General features: G+C 41.3%; 1 protein-coding gene across 2 annotated transcripts in view; it reads right to left on the bottom strand.

Moving 5' to 3' along the window:
- Positions 1 to 4,666: 4,666 nt before the first annotated feature.
- Positions 4,667 to 10,853, bottom strand: part of TFE3 (transcription factor binding to IGHM enhancer 3) — an 18,411-nt gene continuing 12,224 nt past the window's right edge. The window contains exons 8-9 of one of the 2 annotated variants that reach the window (XM_006902715.1): positions 6,916 to 7,063; positions 4,667 to 5,217 (exon numbers count right to left, since the gene is read on the bottom strand). In XM_006902715.1, the coding sequence (XP_006902777.1) occupies positions 4,780 to 5,217; positions 6,916 to 7,063 (586 nt within the window). In that variant the 3' untranslated portion in view covers positions 4,667 to 4,779. The remainder of the gene's footprint in view (positions 5,218 to 6,915; positions 7,064 to 10,853) is intronic. The other variant, XM_006902714.1, reaches the window with a different exon arrangement.

Below are 10,853 nucleotides of genomic sequence, written 5' to 3'. Positions count from 1 at the left end.
GATTGTCCCTCCTTCCCCGGCAGAGCATCTGGTGGATTCGAACCGTGCACCTCTGGGATTGCAGTGCAGCTTCTTGCCACTAGGACACCAGAGCTCCCCTCCAGTGCATTTTTGAGACGTTTTTAAGAATATCTATTTTTTTATTTAATATTGATTTGCATAAAAAATTGTATACATAGTTTCATTCATATACATTGTGTTCCACACATCCCTTAATTCACATTGGATCACCATTGATCTATGCCCACTATCACTCATACCTTCAGGTCCCCCTGAATCTTGCCTAATTCTGTCACCCTCTCCTTCCACCCACCAAATTCCGTGATGCTGTGATTTCCCTCCACCCTCACCCTCAGCACTCCTGTCCTCTTCCTGTCCCCCTTTTGGACTTTTAATACACATCTTACTAGTTATCCTTCTATTTTTATAATAATGGTCTTATGCATTACTTGTCCTTATGAGACTGAGTTAGTTCACTTAGCATAATGGTCTCTTTTGTTATTGTGTGCTGTTAAGCCACTTGCAACTCATAGTGATTCTATGAACAATTGCTCTGAACCCGGCTCTACCCTGAGCCAACCTCATTGCCTCTGACACACATACCCCTATTACCTTAGTCACTGAGTCAATCCATTTCATCCAGGGTCTTTCTGTCCTGTGCTGTCCCTCCATCCTTCCAAGCATGATGTCACTCTCCAAGGACTGGTCCCTCCTTGCAACATGCCCAAAGTATGTCAGCAAAGCTTTTTTTAAAAAAAAATTATTTATTTATTTATTCTTTTTATGTGTGTACCGTCAAATTGGATCTGACTGATACAGGAGGTGATTGTTCCTCCTTCTTCAGCAGAGCATCTGGTGGATTTGAACCACGCACCTCTGGGATTGCAGCGCAGTTTCCTGCCACTAGGCCATCAGCAAAGCTTTAAAATCCTTGTCTCCAAGGAGCATCTTGGTTCCACCCTCTCTAGGATGAACCTGTTTGTTCTCCTACCAGTATATTCAATACTCTTCTCCAGCACAACTCAAAGGCATCAATTCTTCTTCTATCATCCTCAGTCACTGTCCAGCTCTACTGCATAGCAAGTAGTTGTGAAGACCACGGACTGGATCAGGCATACCTTAGACTGATGCTGTTGCTCTTCAGTACTCTGGAGAGGTCCCTGGCAGCAGATTTTCCCAATGCAAAGAATAGTCTCTAGCCTCTCCTATTTTATATAGTATTTTTCAAAATCGTAGCCCCTGAGTGTACTATGTCTTTTGATTTCTTGACTGCTGCTATCAAGGGTGTAGATGGTATTTTCAATTGTTTCCTATACATCTGAAAGTTGGACAGCGAATAAAGAAAACTGAAGAATTGATGCCTCTGAATTGTTGGCAGAGTACTAAATATACCATTTACTTTTTACCAAAAGTAAAACCCAGTCTGTCTTGGGGGAAGTGCAATTGGGGTGTGTCTTAGAGGCAATAATGATGAAACTTTCTCACATAATTTGCAGTCAGTAAGGGTCCGTTCTTGGAAAAAAGACATCATGCTGAGGAACGTAGATGGTCCACAAGAGAGGAATGAGATGGATTGACAATCCTCTATGAGATGGATTGACACAGTGACTGCAGTCATAGGATGGAGCATATATGACATTGTAAAGATGGTGCAGGATAGGGAAAGATTCATATCTGTTGTTCATAAGGTCGTTCTGAGTCATAGTCATCTCTATGACACCTAACAAGGATATTTTCTTAAGGGTAGGTCTCCTTAGGGTGTGGCCTACATGGTGTTTGTTTGAACTCTGGCAAAAAAGCTAGAGAACTATCAGATCTACATTTAGTGATAATGGCTCATACACTTAAACGCTTGCTGACTTTGCACTCATCAGTATCCAAAGGCAGTGTCTGGAATTCTGCTTTCCAACATGGACCTTTGGATGCATGAACCTCTAAAGCTAGTAGCTTCCAAAGATAACAGCCTTAGAATCTGTCTTCCCAGACATTTCCATCTTGAGGTCTGACCTATAGACTATTTCCTTGAAATAAGTCTCTCTCTATATATGTGCTTTACAAATATGCTCCACCCCTCCTTTTTCTTATTGTGTACCATCTAATCAGATCTGACTGGCAAAGATCACCCCTCCTTCTCCAGTGGAGCATCTGGTGGATTCAAACCACGTGCCTTCGGGATTGCCACTAGGCCACCCAGAGCTCCCTACAAATAGGATTTTAATCCTGTCTTATTAGTATCAGTACTTAGATATATGTATTATCACAATGACTACAACCATGGACTTTAGCATAGTGGAGAGGGTGAGGATGGTACAAGATAGACCAAGGACCCAATCAAGGGTTATGAGTCACTCAGTGGCACCTAACAACATATCTCATTGTTGTTGAGTTATAACTGACCCATAGCTGACTCTGTTGGGTTTACAAGACTGTAAATTGCACAGGAGACTGCTCATCTTTCTCCTGTGGAGTTGCAGGTGTATTTGAACTATTAGAGAAGTGTTGCCTTTGAGTTAACAGCATGTCTTATGAACAAGGCCACCAGAATGTTTCTTTCTCTCCCCAGCCACTCCTACAGTCCACATTGTCTGCCAAATGGTATCCTTACACATTTCCTTATCAGTTTCTAAAGTGAACCTGAAAGACAATCTTATTTGTACCTTCAAAGGCGTTTTTCATGCCAGAGCCCTTGTTGTTAAGTGCTGTTGAATAGGATGTGATACATACAACAAACCACCACCTTATCTTGTTCCATCCTCACGATCTGTTGTGCGTAAACCCATTGTTGCAACCACTGTGCTAATCCATTTGAGGGTCTTTTTTGCTGATCCTCTACATTACCAAGCATGTTGTTGTCTTTTATATAGGGCCTGGCACCTCCCGATAATATGCCCAAAATGTGAGGTTTCACTTTTCTTGCTTTTAACGAACATTCTGAATGCAAGTCTTCCAAAACTAGCTTTATATTTTTAGAAGTTACTTAAATTCTATTCAATTTCTTTAAACATAAAATGGCATTAAGAATCATCACTTACTAATTAATATTCATTAGGTGTTAGTTGAAATATTTTTGTGCCATCGAGTCTGAACCAACTTCAGCAAGTTTTCAGAGGAAGTTTAAATCACACAGGAGATTGCCCATCTTTTTCCTATAGAGAAGCTAGTAACTTGAACCTTGTGACTTTGGGTTGGCAGGGCAGCTCCTTATCACTAGGCCACGAGAGCTCCCTAAACTGTCTTTGGTGATAGTTAATGATAGTCCCCGATAGGAAGTTAATGACAGATAATCACCTAAATTTTTTTAAGTTGCTTTCCTCTAGGCCTCTTAAGTGTGTTTTCTCCAAAAACTACACTTCCTGGCCTACATGTGGTTAAGGGATTTGATCAGTACAGTCAAAAGGACAATGCAAACCAATAAAAAATATGTAAAAAGGGGGGAGAGGACAGGAGACTCTGCCAAAGTTAAAAGTACATCAAACACACCTAGCATTTATTATTTTAATCACAAACCTACAGACCCCTCATTACACCCTCTTGAGACCTAGCCCAAGCAATCCAGAGTTGACAATCTTGGGTGTGTATGGTAGGAAGGGCAAGAAAGGAGTGTTTCTTGATAACTCTGATAGGGAGACTCCCTAAACAGAGAATTGGTAGGGGCCAGAAGTTGGGGGTGACCTAGCTTCTGAGTAAGAGGGGTAAGTCAATAAAAAAATCAGATAAACAAGTAGGAATTCAATAAATTGTTCACAACCCTCTCTCCAAGCCTGTTTTGGAGGAGTTATAGCCTCTAATTTTCTCTGGGCTAGGGAACTACCAAGATAGTCTGTCTTTTCCCTCATACTGTTCCTCCACCTTCTGAAACAGGGTAGTAGGGTACTATTTCTGGGAACATGGCTTCATTCCTCCTAATCTCTATAATTTTTTTAAAAAAAATGTCCCTCAAGAAAGGAAGCAGGACTGTGCCAAAAGGTCACGGTGTAATTCTAATTTCCAATCTAGACTTAGAATGTCAGTTCACAAGATTTCAGTATCAGCTCCCTTCCCTGAGGTTAGATTGGGTTGATTCCAGGTTAAAGAAAGGGAGCTCGAGTACTACTCCTTCCTCAGTTGTAGAATTCTTGGGTGGGATATTGTTGAGAAACAAGGGTAGAGCTGTGACCTGGGGAGGTTTGATCTTACTGATTCCCTCCATATCTGAAATACCTGTGCTGGGCTATTCCTATAGAGAAGGAATGGGGCCTGACTTCAATTCCTGAAGGTCAGGACTGAGTTCCAAGGGAAAGGGTTTAGAGTTTCATCCTTCTTCCCTTGCCCAAGAAGGGTGAGGTTCATGCAAAAGGGGCAGATCCCAAGGATGGGACCGCCAACAGTTTTTACTCTTCTTCCTTGCATGAATGGACTAAAGTGGTGGTTCTAAGAGAAGGATGGAGCAGCATCCTGACATCTCCTTTTCTCAGGCAGCCTGGTGAGGATTGATGATAGGGAACTCATCCTGCCTCTTTCTCTTATCTGGGCAAAGGCAGGTCACATAGGGCAGGAGTGAGACTCTGATCTCCAAGTGGCGGGGTTTAATTTCACAACATCATCCTGAAGTCTGAAAGACCTGTGCTGGGTTATTCTATTGGGGAAAGGATAGGGTCTCATCTAACTCCTTTTGTTTGCCTGATTATCTCCCCTCAGAATACTTGGGTAAGATAGTCTCATGAGGGGAAAGGTAGGACCTCATTCTGACTTGCCCTCCTTTCCTGAGTGAGGAAACACCAGGGAAGGGATGAGATCTGATCATGACTCCTCCTCTATGCTGAAGCTGCTACTACGGCTGCTGGCTTTGGAGACAGCTGGGGACACTGAGGAGAGTAGGGGGTCAGAGGCAGCTCGCAGTGGGGACAGGGTGCCCCCTGACAGCCCTCCCACCACATTCTCTTCCTCTTCCATCAGAATGTCTTCCAGCCCCAGGTGAAAGGGGTCCCCCAAGTCCCCTAAATGGTCACTGGGAAAGTGTAGGTCCAGAAGAGCATCTGAAGGTGGTGCTGAGGACTGTTGATGAGAAGCATTTGGAGCAGATGCTCCTCCTATGTGAAATGTGCTTGCCCTGCCCTCTTCCTCAACGTCCAGCTGCTCTGGCTTGAGACTATCAGAAGCTGAAGCTGTGGCCAGAGAGAGCAGTCCTGGGGTGGGAAGTACCGGCAGACCATGGATTTGGGCTTGCAGTTCTAGTTCCTGCAAAGAATAAGGGATAAGTACAATATAAGATGAGATTTAAAGTCCCTTAGAGATATAATTGAAGGAGAAAGATGTGGGATTACTGCCTCTGAAAACCCACTGGAGGATCAGTTATGTATCGGTTCTGACTCAATGGTACATAATGACAAGAGGTATAATGGTTAAAAGGGCAGGCTTCCTGAGTTCAAATTCAGTCTGTCTCCCACTAGTGTTATAAAGTTAGGCCACTCACTTTAAGATCTATTAGTGAAATGGGTAGAACAATGTAGCTTCTATCATAGAGTAGTTGTAAAGATTAAATTATCTATCTTATTGCTACCTAGTCAAAAACAACTCATAGCTGACCCGCCAGTGGATTTCTGAGGTTGTAAATGGCACAGGAGGAAATTGCTCATCTTTTTCCTAAGGAGCTACTGGTGGATTCAAACTGCAGCTCCCTAAGGGTTAGGCCATCATAGCCCTCTAAAGATATATTATTTTTGTTGGTGGTGTGTGTACTGTTGAGTCAGATCTGACTGGCACAAGAGGAGATTACCCCCCCCTTCTCCAGCGGAGCATCTGGTGGATTCGAACCGTGCACCTTTGGGATTGCAGCGCAGCTTAAGATAAATTTTTTAAAAAACTTCAAACACATTGCTATGGAGTAGAAACAGTTGAATAGCTAACCCTAAACTGCTCGAGAAGAGATTGTCCATCTTTCTCCCTCACAGCCAACAGCAGATTTGAACTACCAGAGAAGGAACACTTTTGGTTTAATAGCTCTATGGACTATGTCACCAGAGCTCCCTAAGGATTAAATTAGCTAGTGCAGTGTTAGCTTAAAGTTGGCTTTTTTAGCCATTACCTTAGACACCTCTGATTTCCAGCTACCTTAACTGCAGACACATGGTCTTGCAAATGAACAGCTGTGAGATTAGAATAAGAATGACAGTACTTCCCATACTCAGCAGCAAGACTTGAGGGAGACCAGCACAAGAACCTGGTGATGGTGGTAGAGAGATTGTGGCATTGCTGTGGAGAAACTGGCAAAGTGTAACCAGAGGAGCCCTGAGATAAAGACCACAGTTAAAAGTTTTGCTATTCTTGCTGGATGATGAAAGGAAAAGCTGAACTGAAACCAGAGCCTGGACTAATTGTGAATCTGTGCCTTTGAACTGCTGAGCTAAAACTTGGACTTACATTGGGTGATATTCTTTGCCTCCTTCACTCTCCAACTTATTTCCCTAATAAACCCCACTCTTGGTACCATAGTCTATGAGTCAACAATGAATAAATGAACCTCTTACTGCTGGCATGGCTCTAGAGGGACCATGGGGCTGGTCTACAGGCTTTTTATCTGCTTTCTGCTCTGGGGCAGTGAGGAACTGTGCTATTCTCATTCCCTCTGGCCCTTTCAGAGAGACACTCACAGCTCTGTGCCCCCATATCCTGTTTTCTGTTCCTTTTGCACTAATGTATAGAAATTTTTTATAGTACAAGGCACAAGATAAATGTTATATAAATTCGCTAATGTTCATTATTATTCTTGTTAACATTCTGAGTATGACATATCATCATTAGCAGCAGCAGCACTTGAGTTAGGAAGCCCAGGTATCCCACAAGTATGCAAAGAAGGGAAATTCAGGCTTGTTCATTCTCTACTTCTACCTATAGTATGTCCTCCTTCACTCACATCACCTTCTCCTCCCTCCAGACCTGAATTCGGAGCTGTAGGTTACGGTTGGCCTGTTCCAGGGAGCGCTGCCGGCTCTCCAAGTCTTTGGAACGCTGTTGCTCCTTCTGCAATTTGCGGATATAATCCACAGAAGCCTTCAGGATGGTGCCCTTATTCCAGCGCATCTCCCTATAGAGCCAGAGAGGGAGAAAAAGAAGAGAGTTGTATATGAAGTTTCTGAAGAGCTGAGTAGGAATTGCACCAGGTACATAATAAGTCCATCACTACACACCCAGAGCTTGGGGTAGGGGTACATCAAAGGTATGGCATGATTAGGAAAATGATTGAATGGGAAAAAAACCCATAATATAAATGAATGAAATATAATGTAAATGAATGACTGTATAAAACATGGTGTACATGCATGAAACACAATGCAAATGAATAAAAATATTAATAATAAAATAGAAACAGAAAACTAGCTAAGGGTCAGTATAGCTTTCTAAAGAACCCTTCTGGCAGTTTAATTACATTGACAACTGATAGACAGGCTTGGAAGATTGGAAGAAAAGAGAATGATCTGAATTACTGTAAATATAACAATGCATGATATAATACAAACTAATTATTAACAAAGGGAGAAAAAAAAAGGTATGGAATGATCAGATAAAAACAACCTGCCTGAGAGAACTGTTTAAAAGGAATATATGATGAGGTATTATTTTCATGACAAAAGTCCAAAATAAGAGCTGCATAAGTAAAGTGGACTGAGGAAGGCGGGGATTGTATAACAATGAAAGAATTTTTTTTCTTTTCAAAGAGAAAAGCAAAGTATGGGGGAGGGGTGGGCAGAGAGGAAAATGTGCAACAATGAGTGAATGGAAATCCAAAGTTTCTGTAAACTTTCATTAAAATTTCAATTAAAAAAGAAGGGAAAAAAATCCCACAAAATAAAACTCCCTGCCTGGAACCTTCCAATGGTGCCAACCACATCTCAGACTCAAAAAGGCCCTTTTTGACCCAACTCCTTACTACTTACCTCTTATCAAACCAAAAACCAGGTGCTATTGAGTCAACTCTAAATCATGGTGATCTCATGTGTATCAAAGTAGAACTGAGCTCCATAAGGTTTTTAATGGCTAGTTTTTAAGAAGCAGAGGCAGTAAGCCTTTCTTCAAAGGTGCTTTTGGGTGGATTGCAAACCAGTAACATTTGAATAGCTGAGCACTTAAATAATTTATACTACCCAAGTATGTCATCTCTTACCTAACTCCCTCTAATTCATTTCCTGACAACCACACTAGTTTCTCTATGTTCCTTTAAAATGAGAAACTATTCTTATTTCAGGGTTTCTGTTTTAGGTGTGTTTTTTTTAAATTTTATACTGGTTTATTTAGGGGTTTCTGTTCTGGCTATTTTCTCTACCTTGAACACTATACATATGGCAACGTGCCTCATCTCCTTAGGCTCTTTGCTAAAATGTTTCCATGTCATTTGAGGCCTGCACTGTCCCACTTGCCTCATCTAAAATTGTCACCCTCTTATTATGGACTTATTATCCTCAAAAGGATAAGCTGAAATCCTAATCTCATACCTATAAACCTGAACATATATGTAAAGAGGATCTTTGACAATATCAATTATGTGAACATTGCCTCTTTGCTTTTACAGGTGAGAATTACACCCCTGCTAGCTCACAGAACCAGGGCTAGTCCCTGCAGAGATAAACCCACCTCCCTTGGATGGGGAAACAAACACCTAGTACCTATCCTCCACTCTCCAAGAGCCATACTGCCTAGGGAAGTCATTGGAGAGGGACATCATGCTTGGAATGGTGGTGGGACAGTGCAGGAGAGGAAGACCCAGGATGAGATGGACTGACTCAGTGACTGGAGAAATGGGATTAGATCTGTTGGAGATGATGAGACTGGCTCAGGATAGGGAAAGTTTCAGAGCTAATGTACATAGTGTCACTATGAGTCACAGGAGACTTGATGGCACATAACAACAACATGTGAACATGAGGTCATATCAGAATAGGCTGGTTCCTACTTCAATATGTGTGACCCCTTATAAAAGAGATGACATAGCAGACAGAGGAACAATAGCCAGGTGAAGATGCATTTACACATCAAGGAAGGCCTCTGGCTACCAGAAGCTGAGGAAGACAAGGACTTTTAGAGGAAGCATAGTCTTCTGATAGCCTTAATTTTAACTATTAGTCTCCAGAAGGGAATGCTAGTGGGCTAGTACATAGAGAGTTGCACTTGTAACTCAAAAAGCTGCGCTTCTCTGACAGTTCAAATCCACCAGTGGCTCTGCCAGGAGAAAGACTGCCAATTTCCTCCCATGTGATTAAGCCCAACTGAGAGTTAGCTATGAGTCAATTTCAATTTGCCAGCAATGAGTTTGAGTTTTTGAGTCTCTAGAACTCTAGAGAGGCTGAGTCAGTAGGGAACTGGATTGCTAGCCCAAAGGCCAGGTCTCTTTGGTGGTTCAAATAAACTCCACAGGATAAAGATAAGCAATCTCCTCTTATGTGATTTACTGCCTTGGAAACCCAGTGGAGGGTCAACTTTAGTTGAGTCTCCAAAATTGGGAGAAAAAAATTTTTATTCTTATAAACTACCCAGTTTGTGTTAGTCTATTATGGCAACCTTAGGAAACCAATACAAATTTTGATACTGGTAGTAAGGTGCTGCTCTAACAGACATACAAATGTAGAAGTAGCTTTAGAATTGGGTAATGGCCAAAGGTTATAGAAGTTTTGAGGCACTTGATAGTAAAAGCCTTAGACTGCCATGAAAAGATTGTTGATAGAATTATGAACATTGAAGGTGATTTTGATGAAGGATCAGAATTGCGGAGAGTTGTAGAGAAAATTTCCATTGTCATGAGGAAAATGTTGCTAGAAATGTGCTACTGGTGAAGCTTCAAAGGAAATGATGAGTATGTAAATTGAGCACTGGAGAAAAGGCAATCCTTGTTATAAAGTGGCAGAGAACTTTGTTAAATTGTGTTTGAATTTTTTCTGAAAAAAATAGAACTTGAAATATGGAGAATTCTCAGTCTATCCATATTATAAAAATTAAGAAAACCATGTTATGAAAAAAACCACAAAGGGACAATCATATGCTAAAGAAATTATGCATGTGATTTATGGATCTAATCGATCATCTCAACCACTTTAGATTAAAGGAGACAAAATATACTTGTTGGAATTTGGAGATTCCATAGGCATAAAATGGGCCAATGAGGCTCCTTGACGATACACATCTGTTTTATAAACATCCTTTCAAGGAAAGGAAAGGAAAGGGTATTAACAGAAGCAGTTTGGTGGCTGGCAGAGGTTCCAGAGAAGTTGCAGCCTCTGTTCAGATGGGTTCAGAAAACAGAGGATTACTTTTAAGGCTTGCAATCTATTGAAATATGCCCTGTTGTGTTTTAAACTTGCTTTGGACATGTGACCCCTTCTTTCCCTTGAATTTTTCTTGTGTAGAAAGTAATGCTCATCCCATTTTTGTAAAAGTATTGCATTTTGGAAGCATATAGCTCAAGGAACTGAAGAACAAATTCAAACCTCGAGTTACTATAATCAAGGATGCTTTTGGCAGGATGTTAAATGATCCAGGAAGTATTAAAAGAAGATGGAAAGAATATACTGAGTCATTGTATCGAAAGGAATTGGCAGACACAGAAGAATTTCATGAAACAACATATGAGCAAGAGCCTATGATGATGAAAGAAGTTCAGGCTGCTTTGAAGGAAATGGCAAAAAATAAGGCTCCAGGAATAGATAGTATACCAATTGACATATTTAAGCTAACAGATGCTACCCTCGACGTGCTCACCAAGTTGTGCCAAGAAATCTGGAGAACTACCACTTGGCCAACTGACTGGAAGAGATCTATATTTGTTCCTATCCCAAAGAAAGGTGACCCAACAGAGTGTGGAAACTATAGAACAATCTCACTGATTT

Source organism: Elephantulus edwardii, unplaced genomic scaffold (genome assembly GCF_000299155.1).
Source record: "Elephantulus edwardii isolate Elephantulus edwardi_28Jun2011 unplaced genomic scaffold, EleEdw1.0 scaffold00441, whole genome shotgun sequence".
Taxonomy (NCBI): Eukaryota; Metazoa; Chordata; class Mammalia; order Macroscelidea; family Macroscelididae; genus Elephantulus; species Elephantulus edwardii.
Note: the sequence above shows the minus strand (reverse complement) of the source record. Positions and strands in the feature narration are given on the sequence as shown.